This window comes from Cebidichthys violaceus, unplaced genomic scaffold (assembly GCF_023349555.1).
Source record: "Cebidichthys violaceus isolate CVI_PGR_0920_01 unplaced genomic scaffold, fCebVio1.0.p SCAF_1, whole genome shotgun sequence".
Taxonomy (NCBI): domain Eukaryota; kingdom Metazoa; phylum Chordata; class Actinopteri; order Perciformes; family Stichaeidae; genus Cebidichthys; species Cebidichthys violaceus.
The window spans coordinates 1,494,181-1,514,144 of NW_027176262.1; the positions used below are offsets into that span (position 1 = coordinate 1,494,181).

At 40.3% G+C, this 19,964-nt stretch overlaps 3 protein-coding genes across 4 annotated transcripts in view; all 3 read left to right on the plus strand.

Annotated features, from left to right (window-relative positions):
- The first annotated feature begins 417 nt into the window (after positions 1-417).
- LOC137868602 (upstream stimulatory factor 1-like) lies at positions 418-7,455 on the plus strand. 2 transcript variants are annotated; one of them, XM_068705481.1, is made up of 11 exons: positions 418-457; positions 1,257-1,484; positions 1,592-1,641; positions 2,155-2,267; positions 3,575-3,688; positions 4,284-4,440; positions 5,391-5,478; positions 5,597-5,655; positions 5,748-5,842; positions 5,989-6,117; positions 6,695-7,455. In XM_068705481.1, exons 2-11 carry the CDS (start codon positions 1,477-1,479, stop codon positions 6,782-6,784), a joined length of 903 nt encoding a protein of 300 aa, XP_068561582.1. In that variant the 5' UTR covers positions 418-457; positions 1,257-1,476; the 3' UTR covers positions 6,785-7,455. The 2 variants fall into 2 exon arrangements, with proteins under 2 accessions (XP_068561582.1, XP_068561590.1); XM_068705489.1 differs by having other exon boundaries at positions 432-457; positions 1,440-1,484.
- Positions 7,456-7,939: 484 nt separating this feature from the next.
- gkup (glucuronokinase with putative uridyl pyrophosphorylase) lies at positions 7,940-18,032 on the plus strand. Its single transcript, XM_068705500.1, has 23 exons — positions 7,940-8,090; positions 9,022-9,128; positions 9,213-9,257; positions 11,739-11,892; positions 12,012-12,083; positions 12,220-12,308; positions 12,737-12,893; positions 13,557-13,634; positions 13,861-13,952; positions 14,102-14,207; positions 14,287-14,366; positions 14,445-14,513; positions 14,628-14,688; positions 14,787-14,803; positions 14,887-14,944; positions 15,043-15,135; positions 15,215-15,275; positions 15,407-15,520; positions 15,785-15,842; positions 15,936-16,004; positions 16,073-16,136; positions 16,698-16,769; positions 17,415-18,032. Exons 1-23 carry the CDS (start codon positions 8,034-8,036, stop codon positions 17,496-17,498), a joined length of 1,857 nt encoding a protein of 618 aa, XP_068561601.1. The 5' UTR covers positions 7,940-8,033; the 3' UTR covers positions 17,499-18,032.
- An 894-nt stretch (positions 18,033-18,926) lies between these two features.
- The window catches only part of ubash3bb (ubiquitin associated and SH3 domain containing Bb), a 28,654-nt gene continuing 27,616 nt past the window's right edge, over positions 18,927-19,964 (plus strand). Inside the window, exon 1 of the mRNA XM_068705510.1 lies at positions 18,927-19,207. Coding sequence (XP_068561611.1) covers positions 19,080-19,207 — 128 coding nt within the window. The 5' untranslated portion in view covers positions 18,927-19,079. The remainder of the gene's footprint in view (positions 19,208-19,964) is intronic.

Consider the following 19,964-nt stretch of genomic DNA (forward strand, 5'->3'; position numbering starts at 1 on the left):
TGTTTACATTGCAATATATTGTGCAATATATTTAAGAAAAGGAGTTTCATTGTATTGTTCTGTCAGAGCAACGAGCCATTTAAAGAATATCAAAGCCTTATATTGCACATATAGATGAATTATCTTTATTTTAGCGACGTATACGTGCACATACAAGGGGTTTGACCTGAATATTATGTACACAAGTAGTAGAAAATATGAGTAGATATAAGTCATATACACATATATATAAAAAAATGTGAATTTTATATCATTTATTTAGGTATTTTGAATTCTCCAGTAAACTATGTAGTAAATCCGAGTGTTCCTGAACGCCCCATTTCCACCAAAAATATGCGGCAATATCAGCCACAGACCGCGGGTCGGATCTATTATAATTTCCGGTCGCGCATGCGTACAAGCCGACACCCGACGCTGTGCTCTGTTGACAAATATCAGGGGGCGGGACCACTGCGGCGTAAGTAGATCTTTGTTCATACTGCAGCGTTTTCTACGCAATTCAGCACTTTGTGCGCGTTTTAGCTCCTTCAATATAGTTTGAGGTTTGCTCGTATTTGCTTTAGGCGGGAAACTGCGCTCACAAAGTTAGCGGAAATGGGGAAAGTGCTTCGTTGAACATCTGTAACAAGAAAACCGCTGTAATGTAGCAGAGACGAGGTAGCATCCGGGTCAAGCTGGAGGAAATAAGACGTGTGACTTCCGGTGCGGATCACCAAAGTAAAATAATAATAACTTTAAAAACAGAGTTTAAAAAATGCTTTGACAGACAAAGCAGCAAAATCAAAGAAATATTAACAATAACAGAAAGATCAGTGAGATGGTCGATACGCTAAAAATAAACTAAGAAATAAATAAAATAATATATGTATATATATATATATATATATATATATATATATATATATATATAAAATATACACATTTAGTAAAATATTTAAGTAAAATCAACAAATAAAAATAAAATATATTTATTAAAATAATTAAGCAAAATCAACAAATAAAAATAAAACAGAAAAGCGACGACATCACATGAAAGCCAGTCTGTAAACATTTATTTTAAGAAGTATTTGTTTAAATTTCCTGAACGATTTTTTGAGTTAAAGTGCTCAAACGTTAATAATCCAGACTGCATGTTTGAGTTATCGCAATTAAATGTCCTCATCACACACTAGAACGCCCCACGACTCTTTGTTGTTGTTGTTGTTGTTGTTGTTGTTTGTTAGAAACGCTCTAAACGCGACGCTTTTATTTCGAAGTCCCCAACACAGACAGTTTCCGTCGCCACCCGCGGTAACCTCCGCCCACTTGACTCAGCTCGACGAAGCCTCGCGACCCAAAGCGACCACAGCGGCCGATCTAAAGAGCGTCCGGCTTCGCGTCCGCGTCGCTCGCCGCTGTTTGTCCTCCGGAGTGTTAAACTCATGAACCTGTCCCTTCAGTCTGAGGCGGGCTCCTCGTGCAAGACTGTCGGCAGACATGAAGAGGTGAGTGGTGACGTCAACGGGTAACGGCACGCGCCATTGTCAGCTAATACCATTTATTATGTGTGGTTATTGTTTAATGCAACTAGTTCTATGTTTAATGTGTGCAGCCAACAGAAGAGCCCTGAGCCGGATGAGAGCGTGACTGTCAACGAGGAAGGTAACACGTTCATATTCATGTCACCAGTAAAGTTATTTAATATGGTTAATGTGTTTGAGTCAAACTGTCCATATTCACTCTTTTACTTGATACAATGTTTAATATTATTCTTTATGTCTTATTCTCTGTTAGCTCGTTTTTTATTGTTCGTTCTCCTTGCTCTTAAATTAATGTTTATTGTATTTAAACGTTCTTTTTATGTTGGTTTTCTTTTGCATTTGATGTTTTATGAAATATAAAATGAGATAAACGTCATTAATCCTGAAGGACATTAAAGATGACATCAAAAGAACCATTAAAAACAGTAGAATAAATAGAATGAAGCTCCGTTTGTTGCTGTGTGAATAAACCTGAGTTGTCTTTTAAATCCACCATGACTTCATGTAGTAAGACAGTTATAACCATCAACGCCAGGCGGCTGTGTGCTTATAACTGAAACACTAATACTGTGTCCTTAATGTCCTTAAAGCTGATTTTATTTTGTAAAGTTGACGTGACTTCCTGCTCCTTCAGGCTCTGTGGCCACGGCGGAGGACCCGGCGGCCATCGCCACCATCCAGTCTGCTGCCACCTACACGGACCAGCCCATCAAGTACCTGTTCAAGACGGAGGGAGCCGGCGGCCAGGTGGGAACAAAGTACTACTGCCAAGTACTACTACCAAGTACTACTCCAACACACAGCTCGGAACAAGTCGTTCTTATTGCTGCTTTACAACCTGAAATGAATGTGGATTAAAACTCACTAAAAGAGTCCAAATCTGAGCAGTGAAAGGAGATCTGACCTCCACAAGTCACTTCACTAGTTAACTATAGTCCACCTGTGTGGACTCGTTAGGGTCAAGTCATGTAGATGACCAGACCAGGACCAGAACTCAGGGACCAGACCAGACCAGGACCAGAACTCAGGGTCGTCTTTGGTCTCTTAGCAGCTCCGTTGTTCGGTCGTTTTCGTGCTATTCTGTAATAACGGGTTAAATTGAGACACTTCACGTCACACAGGTGAACTTTATTAGATATGTGTCTTCTGAAGCGGATCTGATTCATGTTTGTTCATGTTTTCATTTCTCCAATTTTGACCATTTTGTGTCGTTTCGTTACAATAAAATCTGAATAAAAATCTGAATTTAAATTTCAGGTTGTGATGCAACAAAATATGAAAAACACACAAAGAGGTTTGAATACTTTACAACGCAACGAGTCTGTGACTACTTGAGCTGTTAGTTTATTTTATTTATTTTATTTTGTTTAGTTTAGTTAGTTTATTTATTTTATTTTATTTAGTGTAATTTATTTAGTTTATTTTATTTAGTTTAGTTTATTTTATTTAGTTAGTTTAGTTTACTTTATTTAGTTAGTTTAGTTAGTTTACTTATTTATTTTATTTATTTTAGTTTATTTAGTTTATTTTATTTATTTATTTTATTTAGTGTAATTTATTTAGTTTATTTAGTTAGTTTAGTTTAGTTAGTTTACTTATTTATTTTATTTAGATTATTTATTTTGCACAATTGAAACACTAAAATAGAAACAGAGCTCATAATATGTCGCAGCAGTAAGAGGCTTGGAGCTGACTGGGCTCATTTATCATGTTAAAGTGTAACGACATCACAGAGAACATGAAGGGAACGTTGCAGCTCTTATTAAATATTAAACATGCGTTGATGTCGGCCTGTGGGAGGAGACTAACTCAGTGACCTGAACACAGACGCACCTTCAGATTCATGTTGTAGATAAGAAGCTGCTCAACAACATGAATTACATGTTTCTACTGTGATTCAGGAACTGGTTCACATCTTGATAAGCGTGTCAGGATCACATTACCCCCCCCCCCCCAGTACTCATGACCCACTTAGACCTGAACAAGCAGAAGTCGGTCCAGAGCTCGGCTGTGTTGTGTCAACACCATAATCCCTGTGAACGCGTCTCGTCCAGGTGACCTATCGAGTGATCCAGGTGTCCGATGGACAGCTGGACGGACAGACGGACGGAGCCGCGGCCGTCAGCCTGGTCACCGGGTTCCCAGCGACCAGTCAGACCGTCACGCAGGTGAGGAGGACCGGGAGCCCTGGTTGGTCCTCCAGACCGCCGACCTCATGGAGGTCTGAGAGAAGAAGCTCTGTAACGAGTCGCGAGGGTTTTCAGTTAATGAGTTCATGAGTTAATATGTTAATGAGTTAATCCAGTAATATGTTAATGAGGTAATGGGTTAATACGCTAATTAGGTAATAAGTTAATATGATAATGAGTTAATACGCTAATGAGTTAATAAGTTAATATGATGAGTTAATACGTTAATGAGTTAATATGTTAATGAGTTAATATGTTAATGAGTTAATATGTTAATGAGTTAATACGTTAATGAGTTAATAGGTTGATACGTTCATGAGTTAATAGGTTAATACGTTCATGAGTTAATAGGTTTATGAGTTAATGAGTTAATAGGTTAATGATTTAATAAGTTAATAGGTTAATGAGTTAATAGGTTTATGAGTTAATGAGTTAATAGGTTAATGATTTAATAAGTTAATAGGTTAATGAGTTAATAGGTTTATGAGTTAATGAGTTAATAGGTTAATATGTTAATGAGTTAATAGGTTAATGAGTTAATATGTTAATGAGTTAACGTTGTCTTTGGTGTCAGGCTGTGTTCTCTCAGCCCGACGGGTTGGAGAGCGACGGCGGCGGCGCTGAGACCCAGTACACCTACTACCCGGCCACCATCGCCGACGCCGCCACCGGCACCATGGTGACCACGGTGCAGGCCTCTGACACTCTGCTGGGCCAGACCACACCCACCGGTAAACACTGACCCAGAAACACGGGCTGAAGATGACGCTGTTAAGTTCAAGACCAGAAACAAATAGACGTTCACTTTTAACTTAATGTAGCAAGATGGTCAGAGCAGCGGCCGTCGCCATCTTGTTTTTTTATAACCAGTAAACAGGAAGTGACCATATCTGGACTGAGGAGGAGTGACGTAGAGACGCCGTATACGTCTCTGGTAGAGACCTGTCAATCACTGTGTAGCCCCGCCCCTAAATCATCCCCTCTTTCTGGTCTGTTTGACTCTAAATGGAGCATAATGTACTAAATGAACATCATGCTGTATTGAAGAAGACTGTAAACTAGAGATTGAGACCATAAACTCATGTTTACAATGTTTACTGAGGGAATAAATCAAGAGAGAAGTAGAGTCATTTTAGACTAGACTTCTATACAACCAGAGGAGTCGCCCCCTGGTGGACACTAGAGAGAATGCAGCTTTAACTCATGAAGCTTTGGCTAGCTAACTCGACCACATCTCCCAGCATCAAAACAGGAAGTCAGTTTTCAAGTAGTTTTGTGGACGACGTGTTTCTAGCGAAGCGTCTCCGTCTCATCGGGGTCTACTTCTTCATCCACAGCGTAGGAGAGCAGATGAGTGACGACTTTGTTCAGCTCATTTTCCGTAACCAGTGTAGTAGCTAGCTAGCTCGCTAACTAGCAGACAGCAGGCTAGTTAGCGAGCTAGCTTGCTAATTCCACCATTGTTTAATGCTACACTTGTTACAGACATTGAGACGAACAGTGGGCTGGAGAAGGACAAGCTAACTAGCTAACTAGCCAGCCATCTGCGTCTTCTTGTTGCGAACACATTTTTACGGCCTCGCCGACATTTTGTCGGAATCCCTAATGCTCGTTACTTGTACTCATTACTATCATTATGAACTTATTCCAATCGGCTGACTGTGAGCTTTTGTTTTGACAGGGCAGCTCTATGTGATGATGTCACCGCAGGAGGTTCTGACCGGGTGCAACCAACGGACGATCGCACCTCGCACTCAGCCGTACATCGCGTAATGACGCCATCGTCTAATCGGGAATAAAACAAACATTTTGCAACGTTGGCATTCTTTAAAAGAGTCTTCCTTACATCCAGGAAGTGTTTTAAATCTTGTTGTTTTTGTTTTTTAGAAAGCAGGAAGCTCCTCGCGGCTCCAGAGACGATAAACGGCGAGCTCAGCACAACGAAGGTCCGGAGTGTGAGAGATGTAGATGTGTTTTTATATGAATATCACAGCAGCAGAGAAGCATTAAAGTCACGTCGTCGTCGTTGTTCCAACAGTTGAGCGCCGGCGTCGGGACAAGATCAACAACTGGATCGTGCAGCTGTCGAAGGCCATCCCCGACTGTAACATCGACTACACCAAGACCGGACAGGTGAGCTCAGACCTCTTCATACGGAGACGAGGAACCGGTAGAGGAACCTGAACGGTCACATGGTGACACCAGAGAGGACCGAGGAGACGCCTTCTATTGGACCCTGAGATCTGTTTGTCACTGAGTTGTGTTGTTGTGGTTTTCAGAGTAAAGGAGGAATCTTGTCCAAAGCCTGCGAGTACATCAAGGAGCTCCGACAGAGCAACCTGAAGCTGGGAGACGACATCAGCACTTTGGATCGACTCCGGATCGACAACCAGCTGCTCAGACAGGAGGTCAGGGGTCATTCCATGTCTGTAGTTTTAACAGGTTGTAAACTCTACGGCAGCACCGTACTAATAACACACGTTCTACTGACTACTGGAGGAGAACCATCGTCAGGAGAACTTTATTTATACTGTGATGGTTAACGATAAACTTTATTTACACTCTGATGGTTAACGTTAAACTTTATTTATACTCTGATGGTTAACGTTAAACTTTATTTACACTCTGATGGTTAACGTTAAAACTTTATTTATACTGTGATGGTTAACGATAAACTTTATTTACACTCTGATGGTTAACGTTAAAACTTTATTTATACTGTGATGGTTAACGTTAAACTTTATTTACACTCTGATGGTTAACGTTAAAACTTTATTTATACTGTGATGGTTAACGATAAACTTTATTTACACTCTGATGGTTAAAGTTAAAACTTTATTTATACTCTGATGGTTAACGTTAAAACTTTATTTACACTCTGATGTTAACGATAAAACTTTATTTACACTCTGATGGTTAACAGTAAACTGTTTAACGATCTGTTACACCTCTAGATTCATTACTACTACTTGTGTTGTTCCTCAGGTGGAGGACTGGAAGTCCAAGAATCAGATCCTGAGGAACCTGCTGCGACAGCACGGCATTGTGGGCTCATCCAGCACAGAACCCCAGTGAGGAACCAGAACCAGAACCTGAAGACCAGCAACGGGCCACAAGAGAACTTGAAACGCTTTGAGATACTTTAATTGTGACGGAGAAAACAGGAAATAGAGAGGAGGGGGGGGGGGGGTCATTAATATTCAAGCTTCTTTGCCTCATGACACCTTTGAATATTATCTTTGAAGCTTTTTACTAAATCATTTACCCGGTGAATGAAACCCAATCATAGAAACTTTAGTGAAAGAAGTTTAATGAGTTACACACACTGTACGATTGTTCATTAACCTCCAGTCCGGTTCGCTCTAAAGCACCGACTTCTCATCGTCATGGTAACCTCTGCACTATCAAATACACTCCCGTTAATGTCTCAAAACAAACATTGTATTCATGCTTCGACTTGTTGTCGTCTGATCAGCTGATCGCAGGTTCTTCATCCACTTCAGCTCTTTTTCTTTTTGCTTTGTATTTTAATTTTTTTTGTACGTTTCATGAAACCTCCCTGGGGACGACAATTACATTGCAACAATGTAACTAAACAAACAAACAAACAGGGGTTTGGTAAAGCATTGCATTGTGGGTAGGCTATGTATGTCTTTATAATAAAGAAAAAAGAAAAAATCAAATAATGTATGTATGTCATAAGCCACTTTCTGCTGTGTTTATTAAAGTTGGTAAATTGGTTAAAATGTGTTTTTTTCATCTTAATTATAAGTGTAGATTTTACAGTATTTGTCTTACTAGATAAAATAAGATAAGATAAAATAAGACAATCCTGTATTAGTCCTGCAGCGGGGACATTTACAGGATTACAGCAGTATACAGTATATATATACATATATATATATATATATATATATATTTAGATATATATCTAAATATATATATTTAGATATATATATATATATATATATATAAATATATATATATATATTTATATATATATATATATATATATAAATAATAATAATTAGTAATAATACAGTAAAGAATATTAAATAAGTAAAGTAAAAAATCCACAATAACTAAAATATTATATATACAGACAGAATGTATATTTATACTGCACAGATTTTTAGTGTGTGGTCTACTGGGAGCAGAGCTACTGAAGTGGTCCTGCGTGAGTCTTTTATTTTGAAGGTTCCAAGCGGAAGTAGTTGGCTGACGCTGGTGGAAACTGCTGCAGATATTCTTCTCCACCTCTTCTCTGTTTTTATTGATTTCTGTTGATTAACACGTAACTTAAGGAGCACGTGACGCGTCACCGATGATCTGCATTCTGCTGGTAGCCGGTCACGGAACCGTGCTGGAGGCTCAGATAAAGGTAAGACGGTTTAATGAAGCACACGAAGAAGAAGAGCAGATAAGTTGGAGCGGTGCAAAGTTCGCCTTTTTTACGTAAGCGGGCACCCGTACTGCCGGACTACCTTAGAGAAACTGTCTCTTTAGTGCTGGTTCACCTGTCAGGTCGCGTTTACACCTGTTAGACCAACAGGTAGGAGGTCTACGGGACCACAGAGGTCCACTGAAGTATTCGGCACACATGTGACCCAACAACGTCACTGGTATTCATAATAAATGTACCTTTTCTCTCTTTTGCTCGTGGTCTGTACCGCCCCCTGGCGGGCATTGTGGGGAGTTAAAGGAGATCACTTTAAGAAAGAAAGAAAGTTTAAAAATGCAGTAACAAATATTAAATATAAAAAATGCACAATATATGAAATGAAATAGAATAATATTAAATGAACTAACTAAACGGTAATGCAAAGATTTAACCAAACAAACAGCGGTGTAGCGGTGTTATCAGCTGATGTTTTTTTGTGAATATCCATAACTTTTTATTGCCATATTTATAAATATATTCTGTGTTATTGGTCTTATCAAAGACAGACAATATTACAGAGCTAACGTTCTTTAATTAAGTACAACAACTAAGTATAATATTGCAATACAACAATTATTCTTTCTGTATATATAATATTTTAGTTATTATAATACTTGTTTTGATCTTGTTTTTTACTATGTCTTTGTTTTATACTGTGTGTGTGTGTGTGTATACTATATATATATATATATATATATATATATATATATATATATATATAGTATACATACAGTATACATACTCCACTATGCCGCAGTAATCCTGTGAATGTTGTTATTTTGTTAGTTTATTAGTTTGTTAGTTTATTATTTTATTATTTTGTTACTTTATTACTTTATTAGTACGTTAGCTGGTTTTTCTCCTCTCCCAGAATGATGACACCGGTTTATACAGCCACCTGGCCGGAGTACCGAAGGCTTTACTTCCTGGAAACGGAGGAAAGAAGATCCTCGACTTTTGGTGGGAAACGGTCAACATGTGAGTAACGAACAGGAGATCTCAGGAACGATTGTCCTAGAAACAGTCAACGTCTTCTGACGGAAACTCTTGATTTGTCTGCAGGCGACAGCTGTTCACTGAAGTCTACCTGGTCACCAATGCAGACAAGTGAGGCGAGACTGTTTCTTCTCCCAGTCCATTTGTTACTAAATGACTTTTATTCTGGTGGAATCAAGTTCCTGTTTCTACCAAAATAAGAAAGACAACGTTACGATCTATTGTTAGTTAGAAGACTAGTTGTGTCCAGAAACACTTATGATCCTACCACACAATTAACAAATGTGTATCATTAGGGAACAATTTTAAGTTTTAAAAAGATAATTTAAGGGAATAAATTCAGTAGAAATGCACCAGAACAAATGTGAGGGAACAAATAGGGAACAAATTAGTAGAAAATAGGAATTTGAGGGAACTAGTGTGGTGGCACAAATCACCTAATTCTGTACTCAAATACATTTAAATGTGCAAGTTTGAGGGAACTAATCGAGGGAACAGGTGAGTCACATAACTTCAACTAATCATCATCATCGATGCTTCGTTTTTAGGTATAATATATATAATATAAGGTATATATATTTTTAGGTATAATGTATATAATATAAGGTATATATATTTTTAGGTATACATAATATAAGGTGTATATATATTTTTAGGTATAATATAACAAAATATATATATTTTTAGGTATATATATATAACATAAAGTATATATAATATAAGGTATATATAACATAAGGTATATATATTTTTAGGTGTATATAATATAAGGTATATATATATATTTAGGTATATATAATATAAGGTATATACATTTATAGGTATATATAACATAAGGTATATATATATTTAGGTATATATATAATATAAGGTATATACAGTTGTGGTCAAAAGTTTACATACACTTGTAAAGAACATAATGTCATGGCTCTCTTGAGTTTCCAGTTATTTCTACAACTCTGATTTTTCTCTGATAGAGTGATTGGAACAGATACTTCTTTGTCACAAAAAACATTCATGAAGTTTGGTTCTTTCATGACTTTATTATGGGTTAACAGAAAAAGTGATCAAATCTGCTGGGTCAAAAATATACATACAGCAGTGCTAATATTTGGTTACATGTCCCTTGGCCATTTTCACTTCAATTAGGAGCTTTTGGTAGCCATCCACAAGCTTCTGGCAAGCTTCTCGTTGAATCTTTGACCGCTCCTCTTGACAGAATTGGTGCAGTTCAGTTAAATGTGATGGCTTTCTGACATGGACTTGTTTCTTCAGCATTGTCCACATGTTCTCAATGGGATTTAAGTCAGGACTTTGGGAAGGCCATTCTAAAACCCTAATTCTAGCCTGATTTAGCCATTCCATTACCACTTTTGATGTGTGTTTGGGGTCATTGTTCTGTTGGAACACCCAACTGCGCCCAAGACCCAACCTTCGGGCTGATGATTTTAGGTTATCTTGAAGAATTTGAAGGTAATCCTCCTTCTTCATTATCCCATTTACTCTCTGTAAAGCACCAGTTCCATTGGCAGCAAAACAGCCCCACAGCATAATACTACCACCACCGTGCTTGACGGTGGGCATGGTGTTCTTGGGGTTAAAGGCCTCACCTTTTCTCCTCCAAACATATTGCTGGGCATTGTGGCCAAACAGCTTGATTTTTGTTTCGTCTGACCACAGAACTTTCCTCCAGAAGGTCTTATCTTTGTCCACGTGATCAGCAGCAAACTTCAGTCGAGCCTTAAGGTGCCGCTTTTGGAGCGAGGGCTTCCTTCTTGCGCGGCAGCCTCTCAGTCCATGGAGATGCAAAACACGCTTGACTGTGGACACTGACACCTGTGTTCCAGCAGCTTCTAATTCTTGGCAGATCTGCTTTTTGGTGGTTCTCGGTTGACTCTTCACCCTCCTGACCAATTTTCTCTCAGCAGCAGGTGATAGCTTGCGTTTTCTTCCTGATCGTGGCAGTGACAAAACAGTGCCATGCACTTTATACTTACAAACAATTGTTTGCACTGTTGCTCTTGGGACCTGCAGCTGCTTTGAAATGGCTCCAAGTGACTTTCCTGACTTGTTCAAGTCAATGATTCGCTTTTTCAGATCCATGCTGAGCTCCTTTGACTTTCCCATTGTAGCGTTTGTGGGCGTTTGTATCCAATGAGCCCTATTTAAATGGCCTCAGAGAAGTCACCAGCTGTAGTCACTCATAATCACTCACAAGAAGTTAAGAGGCCATGCTATGAAGCTCATTTCATTGACACAACTTTCTAAGTCACCAAAATTGCTAATTCATGTTGCTGTATGTATATTTTTGACCCAGCAGATTTTGTCACTTTTTCTGTTAACCCATAATAAAGTCATGAAAGAACCAAACTTCATGAATGTTTTTTGTGACAAAGAAGTATCTGTTCCAATCACTCTATCAGAGAAAAATCAGAGTTGTAGAAATAACTGGAAACTCAAGAGAGCCATGACATTATGTTCTTTACAAGTGTATGTAAACTTTTGACCACAACTGTATATTTTTAGGTATATATGATATAAGGTATATACATTTATAGGTATATATAACATAAGGTGTATATATATTTTTAGGTATAAGTACTATGAGCGCTGGGCCACAGCCAACGACTTCCCGGTGGAGAACGTGGTGAACGACGGCAGCACGACGTTGGAGGACCGACTCGGCGCCGTGGCCGACCTGGAGCTCGTCATACGCAGCCGCAAGCTGCAGGACGACATCGTGGTGGTACGATGAGTACGATGAGTACGATGAGTACGATGAGTACGATGAGTACGATGAGTCGCTGCTCGTTACGTTGAGAGTGTTCTAGTAGAAGCTGAATGAATGTTTGTCACGTGACGCAGATCGCAGGAGACATGCTGTGTGCGGACCAGAACTTTGACATCGCTCAAGTGATCCGCTTCTTCAGGTCAGAGGTGATTTACCACGATGCGTTGACTCTAGTGGACATAAAACACACAGTTTGTTGTGTGCAAAGGATGTTTATCACGGTCAAACAAATGTTTCTGTGAAGTCATGAGCATCAGGTCCTTCTGTGTCTGTGTGCTGCAGCCTGGAGAGCTGATCATTTACTACGAGCTGGAGGAAAGTGAGAAAAGCAGCTCCAGAGGCATCGTGGAGGTCTGCAGGGACTCCCACAGGTGAGCTGTTATCATTCAGACCCATAATGCACCACAAGCTGCAACCTGCATTCTCTCTAGTGTCCACCAGGGGGCGACTCCTCTGGTTGTATAGAAGTCTAGTCTAAAATGACTCTACTTCTCTCTTGATTTATTCCCTCAGTAAACATTGTAAACATGAGTTTATGGTCTCAATCTCTAGTTTACAGTCTTCTTCAACACAGCATGATGTTCATTTAGTACATTATGCTCCATTTAGAGTCAAACAGACCATAAAGAGGGGATGATTTAGGGGTGGGGCTACACGCTGATTGACAGGTCTCTACGTCACTCATCTTCAGTCCAGATATGGTCACTTCCTGTCCACCGGTTGCAAAAAAACAAGATGGCCGAACTTGAGGCTTCAAAACTGTGTTGTGAATGTGATCTATTGTAATTTTGTGAAACAGGATAACTCGCTTCTTGGAGAAACCGCAGGAAGGACTGACATCATCCCGACTGGCCAGCGTTGTGTTCTACTGCGTCCAGAGAGACACGCTGTCCTTCCTGTCCGACTTCCTCAAGCTGCAGCCTCAAGCAACAGACCGGTCCTTCGGACGATTCTGGGTTCGTAAGTGCTGAAATAAGTGTTTAATTAATTAATTACCGTTAAAGTGACTGTGAGGAACTTCTATCTGGTCCTGAACCAGTCTCAGTGTAGTCCTGGTCCTCTATATGAACCAGTCTCAGTGTAGTCCTGGTCCTCTATCAGACCTCCATCAGTACAGAGACCATCAGAGAGAAGATGGTCTGTTTCTATAGAGTTATTCTTGATGATGTCATCGGAGCCACCGGGTCAGATTCTGGTGAAACCAGATGAACTCATGCAGGTTCACCAGAACCTCCTTCAGCTCAGACCCAGATCCTCCAGCAGAGACCTGGTCCACCGTGGACAGACCCAGATCCGGAGCTCCAGAGAGAGGAGGAGAGCTCAGCTGAATGAGAGGTTTTCTAAAGGGACTCTGGTGCTCAGAGACACTACAGCTTCAGTCCACAGGGACCAACAGAACCAACAGTAAATAGAAGTTCCTCTCAGTAACTTTAATGTTACACAACTTCTCTTTACAACATCGTGTTCAGTGGAGAGGATTTATTCTAATTGTTCCCTCATGTGATTTCATGTGAATTTGCTTTTCATTGTGACAAAACTCTAAGATCAGAAGTTAGACTATGATTACTTATAGCATCAGTTCATCATCATGATGAGATGTTTGGCTCCGCTCTCTTCAGGAGTGGCTCGTCAACCAGAAGCAGCTCGATGTGTTTGGGATGAAGCTTCCTACCGGCTTCCAGCTCATTGGACAAGTGGTTTGTATCCGTACCTCAGTCCATCCGCCTACATTACCCACAATGCAATTTAAATCATGGTCCATTTAGAGTCCAATAGACCATAAAGCAGGGTATGCTTTAGGGGCGGGGCTACACAGTGATTGACAGTCCTCCTCAGTCCAGATGTGGTCACTTCCTGTTCACTGGATGCAAAAAAACAAGATGGCGACTGATGCTGTTTCTGTGCTTCCTGTTGACGTCTCAGGGTCTGTCAGACTACACCAGGTGGCTCACTCACTACTCCACCAAGCAACAAGACGCTCCGGCTAAACCAATCACATGCAGGTCCTTCGCCAGGTAAGAAAACACCGACACAGTCTGACCTGAGCTCAGATCACCGGGCTGTTTTCAGTCCGGTCCGGTCTGGTCCGTTCATCAGGAACACCTGGACTCCAAGTTTTCGAAATGTTCAAGCACAAGCTGACAGACGGGCTGGTTCCTCTCAGGGTTGGATTAATGGGGAACCCCTCAGACGGCTTCAACGGGAAAACCATCGCCATGTCCATCTGTAACTTCTGGGCCGAGGTCACTCTGGTGGAGAGCCAGACTTTGGTAACACTCACCGGCTGGAACACCTTTTAATTAAGAATGCTTTGTGCAAAAACGTCACATGAAGGTTCTGTGACTGCAGGTTTTGGTCCCTCATCCGCTCAACGACCCCACCGAGTTTGGGAGCTTGCAGGACCTGTTCTGCATCAGCAGGAAGGAAGGGTGAGACCACGGACCAGTTAAAGTCCTGCAGACCGGGTCACGTTCTGGGTTCTTCTAAACGTTCCTCGTCCTCTGTAGGTACCTGGGAGGTCTGAGGCTGCTGCAGGCCACCTGCAAGAAGTTCTACCAGTTCTGCTCCAATCAAGGGTGAGACAAGTTCTGAGGTCACCAGACACAAGACTCCACATCATGTTTGTTTGAAACTAAATCTCAGGTTTAAATCAAAGAACAACGAATCCTCTTGTGTCTTTTTTTCTGCAGCATTGCGTTGACGAAGCAGAACTTCACTCTGAAGTACGACACCAACATTCCTCGTCAAGTGGTGAGGAACCATTGCGGTTCTGGTCTGGAGGAGATGTTCAGTGTTCAGTGAGAGAATGTCGTGTAACCATGAAGTGATGTGTTGTGTTTTAAATGCAGGGTCTCGCTGGAAGCAGGTAAACATTCTACTGGTTCTCTGATCTGTTAGAGCGTTCATGAAGTTGGTTATCTACGAGGTCACGGTGGTTTCTTCTCACAGTGCCATCGTCTCAGCGACGCTCAAGTGTCTGATGAAGTTCTACAACATCACAGACGACGTACGGATTCAAATTAAGTTCAGAAAAATATATATATATGTGTGACTGAACTTTAAAAACATATCCACGTCTTCATATATGTACATCTTCTGCTCCAGGATCTCCCAAAGTCGATCCGAGCCAACTTCATCCTCAACGTGGAGACCGAGGAGCTTTTCATCACAGCTGGTCTTCAGGACCGCGTTGTTCAGGTCAGAATCTTCTCTTCTACTCTGCTTTGACTCAAACTCCTCCAGTAGAACTCAAACCGTCTCTTCTGTCCCTCTGCAGGTCTATGAAGGGCTGGTCTACATGGACTTCAGCAAGAAGCTGATGGAGGAGCAGGGCCACGGTACTGAAGTCCACTTTAGTCTGTAAATGCTGAGCAGACGATACAAATCCATTTCATTCCTGATGTGTGTGTGTGTGTGTGTGTGTGTGTGTGTGTGTGTGTGTGTGTGTGTGTGTGTGTGTGTTTCGTAGGGAGCTATGTCTCTATGGACATGAGTGGGCTGCCTCCCTTCTGGCTGGCTTACCTGAGCGACCCCAGTGACTCCGGACGCATCCACAGCAACATCAGGCAGCGCTGGATCAGCGGTGCGTCCTCAGGTTAAAGGGGTAGATGTATGAGGTATTAATAGTACCGACAGCAGACGGTTGTAGGTGAGATGGATACGTCCCAGGTCTGAGAAACAGATCGGCACAGCAGCAAAGTGATGTAGTACTGTGGACGAGGACGTCAAAAAAACGTATTTAGACGCTTAAGACAAAGGTAGACGTAAACATCTAATCCAGTTTAAGTGAACGTTGTATTAAGAATGGAGATGTTGGCTCATTTGTTGAGCTACCGTGTCTCCACAGGAGAACCTCTGGTGGTCGAGGCCATGAAGACTTTTGCGGAGCTCACTGATCAAGCCAGGTTGGTTTGAGAACCAGGAGGTGGACTGTTGGGTGGCCTCAACAATAGATGTTGAAGTTTGAGCTCTGGTTTTGAAAATGTCCTCCCCCTCAGGACGGCTCTCCAGGACCGGGACTGGCGGCGCCTGGCGCAACTGATGGACCAGAACTTTGAGCTGCGGAGGTAAACATCCACGTGTGTTCGTGCAGATGTTGAGGAGCTCGTATCGAAGTAACCGTGTTTCCCCACAGGTCCGTCTACACGGACGAGTGTCTGGGTCCTGGGAACCTCAAGATGGTTCAGCTGGCGAGGCAGGTCGGTACTTGAAGGGAGCGTTCTGAATCTTCTGAAGTGTGATTCTAGGAGGTTCTTCTCCGTAGTCAGGGTAGATGGAGTTCCAGCACTACAGCAAAGTAATGTGTTGCTGTGGACGTATTTTACCTAAAACAATCAATGCCAGTTTAAGTTCATGTTCTAGCTAGAACATCTTGCCTGGTTCACGTTTCCATGAGACAGCTCTACAGTACAGAACTGAAGCCCATGAATCCATCTATGATCGCTATAAAACCACCAGACTCCATTCACTAAAGCACTGACTCTACCTCTCACAACACTGGAGCTGTTGTTCTACTGCTGTGTGTTTGAGTTAATGTGTGACTTTTGGTGAAAGTGAACTAACCAAAGTCTCACACTAATAAACTAATTAACCGATGATGGCAGCAGAAGAACAACAGCTCCAGTGATCTGAGAGATAGAGTCACTGTCTGGTGTCTCTGATCCTGATTCTTTTTCAATACTCCATCTACTGTAGTAATACACAGACTATGGAGAAGAACCTCTCTCTTCATTCGTTACCTTCTTTCTCCTCTTTTGCAGTTTGGCTCGGCGGTGAAGTTGCCGGGCAGCGGGGGGACCGTGGTGGGTCTGTGTCTGGACCAAGCCAGACTGGTACGACTGGTTTGTCTTCATGTTGACTTCCTGAGTTAAATCAGAAATTAGCGATTTTAAATGAGCGGCTCTCTGCTAAATGAAAGATCGAGTTTGTCTCTTTGATCTGTTTTCATGTTCTGCATCATTTGAAGGTACTCTACCTGATACTTTGATTATCGCAGATCTTTGCGTAACTTTTCCGTCCTTAAAACAAAGAAAGTTCTCGTTTCAATGATCAGAAAACAAAAGTCATTTTCTTGACGTGGAAGAAAAACAAAGCAGTTAGAATATATATATATATATATATATATATATATATATATATATATATATGTTATACACTATATTTCCACCTGTTTGGTGAACACAGGTGACTTGTTTTCTGTTCTGTTACCTCTAACATTTTGCAGAATTTGAAGCAGATTGATGATTAATAATAATAAAAACCAGTTAAATATAAATACCCTAAAAAATACATTTTAATGTCCATGATCTGAGGCCTCATTACAGAAACGTCCTCAGTCTAAAATCCTGTCTTATCTCAGTTTAAGATGAGATTTAGGGTTTTTGGTTTTACAGAAACATATTTCCTGACTGTTCTGTGTTGGTTCTGGGGTCAGGTGTTCTCTGTTGGTTCTGAGGTGTTCTGTGTTGGTCCACCAGGTGGAGATGAGACAGGCCTTCCAGGAGGCCGGCTGTGTCTTCTGCGTCATCACGCCGTACGACCCCGTCGGTGGAGGACGCTGAGCCACAGGACGTCATCTCACCGATCAGTGATCAGTTATGAATTATGAGTTGTGAGGAATATTAATGAAAAAACACAAATCCAAAACAATCAGGGGTGTTAAAACTACTCGGTGACAGTTTGTGTGATAAATGATCAGATGAATGTCATTATTTTGGTCCAGATTACGTTCACTACATTCATGTTCTTTTTTAATAATGTTTAGTCACATTCTGTCGCTGACGAACACGGTGGTGATCGAGTCTACCGGCAACTGATGAAAGTATTGCTGTATTTATATATTTGCAGTATTATGAACTGGAGGATATTCTTGGAAAAAAATGCTGAATTGCGTTTTTTCTCCATTTTTTATACACACAAAAATATTTCAATACAAACTGAATCAACCAGGACTGAAATCTGAATGACTTTGTTTTAATTTATCAAAAAGTCATTCCTTTTCTGCACGTGATGCATTGTTGTATCACGGCTCTATAGATATTATCTTTGTATAATTAATGTAATTTTTGTACACAAATTAAAAGCAACTGTATATATCTCTGTGTTTTGTCATTTATACTGTTTAACACATATTACACACATTTCTCTTTGAATTTAACTCTTAGTTTACTGAACAACAACAAAAATAAAACCCTATTCTAAACTTGTATATCTCTTATATATCCTTCTTATTCTCTATATATGCCGCTAACGTGTTTCCGAATGACTCTAAATAATACATTTTGTCAAAAAACAAACAAACACAGATAGTTCACTTTCTTTTTGAATTTAGCTCTCAACTCTTAGTTTACTGAACATCAAAAAAGTAAAACCCTATTGGAAAATTATGGGAGCTTTTTTCCCCTAATATCTCTGATTGTATCTATGTATATATATATATATATATATATATATATATATATATATTTTTTTTTTTTTTTTTTTTTGTGTAATTGTCCTTTAATTTTTATTTGTATGTATATATATATTATTTTGTTCAATATATATATATATATATTTAAAAAGTATATGTAAATACATACATGTATTATTTTATATATATATATATATATATAAATATATATTTAAAAATAATATATATAATTAAAAAATATATATTTATATATATATATATTTTAACATTATATATACAAAAAATATATAAAAAAATATATACAACATTTATTTTAATCATTTATTTGTTTAATGTAATTATCCTTTAATCTTAATATTATGTGTTTTTTACAACCCAACCTTCTGCATGTGCTGCACATGTTTAACCTGATTTCTTAGTATAATGTATTTTGTCAATAATAAACACACACACACACACACACACCTATAGTTCAGACTAGTTGAAATAAACCCCCACATTGTGACCCTTTAGCCCCCGTATATTGTGTCCTGTATTCGGCTGTGAACATCCAGTGAGCGGCTCTGATTCGCTGCTTCGTCCGGTGGGCGGAGTAGCGGGGCTCTGCCTGCCTCACTGGCCGCAAAGCGCTGCTCTCCAAACGGCTTCAGTCGTCCTCACCTCTCCCTCTCTCTCCACTCATGCGGACCCGGCCGACGCTCTCGGACTAGCCGGACGCGGACTCTCGACCATGGCTGCCAAAGAGGACCTGTACAGTAAAATCATCCCGCGGAGGCTCCGGCAGAACCGGTCGGGTTCGGTGAAATCGGGCTCCAACCTGGACGTGTTGTTATCCATGGGCTTCCCAAGACCGAGGGCGTAAGTAGCTGTGTGTGTGAGTATGTGTGTGTGAGTATGTGTGTGTGTGTGTGTGTGTGTGTGTGTGTGTGTGTGTGTGTGTGTGTGTGTGTGTGTGTGTGTGTGTGGAGGATCGCAGGCATGTGCGGAGGTCATCCGGGGACCATGGCCGGTGAGTGAGCGTTCAGTAAGGGTTTCTGTTTAGGGTCGTACAAATCGCTCCACACAGCTAGCTGGTTCTCACTGAATACAACCACACACAAATAAAGAGTAGAATACAGTCGAATAAAGTAAAAACACAGTAGAATTAAACACATTAAAAACATTATAATACTGTAACTGAGCTCCAACGTTAGGCAAGAGACGGAGTTACAGAAGACAACATTTTCCCCTTTTTTCACTGTTTTTACTTTGTTTAAACTGGAGCCACTCAATGTAAACAACCACACAACTAACGAGTAGAATACAGTCGAATAAAGTAAAAAAACAGTAGAAAAAATAAACACATAAAAAACAGGATATTACTGTGACAGAGCTCAAAAGTGTGGCGCGAGACGGAGTTACCAAAGTTAACACAAGTTCAACGTTAGCTTAAAATAGCTGACAACGTTTTACCTGTTTTCACTGTTTGACCTTGGTTTAAACTAAAGCCACTCAATGTAGACAACCACACACAACTAAAGAGTAGAATACAGTCAAATAAAGTTAAAAACAGTAGAATTTAATCCAATAAAAACAGTATAGTACTGTAACAAAGCTCCGTGAGACGGAGTTAGCA

Bases quoted from the DNA above. Each gene is read 5' to 3' on its own strand.
- LOC137868602 (XM_068705481.1), top strand. The intron at 2,268-3,574 runs GTGGGAACAAAG...CGTCTCGTCCAG, and splicing joins CGGAGGGAGCCGGCGGCCAG to GTGACCTATCGAGTGATCCA. The intron at 4,441-5,390 runs GTAAACACTGAC...TTGTTTTGACAG, and splicing joins GGGCCAGACCACACCCACCG to GGCAGCTCTATGTGATGATG.
- gkup (XM_068705500.1), top strand. From the start codon at position 8,034: ATGATCTGCATTCTGCTGGTAGCCGGTCACGGAACCGTGCTGGAGGCT. The intron at 13,635-13,860 runs GTTTGTATCCGT...TTGACGTCTCAG, and splicing joins TCCAGCTCATTGGACAAGTG to GGTCTGTCAGACTACACCAG. The intron at 15,276-15,406 runs GTACTGAAGTCC...TGTGTTTCGTAG, and splicing joins GATGGAGGAGCAGGGCCACG to GGAGCTATGTCTCTATGGAC.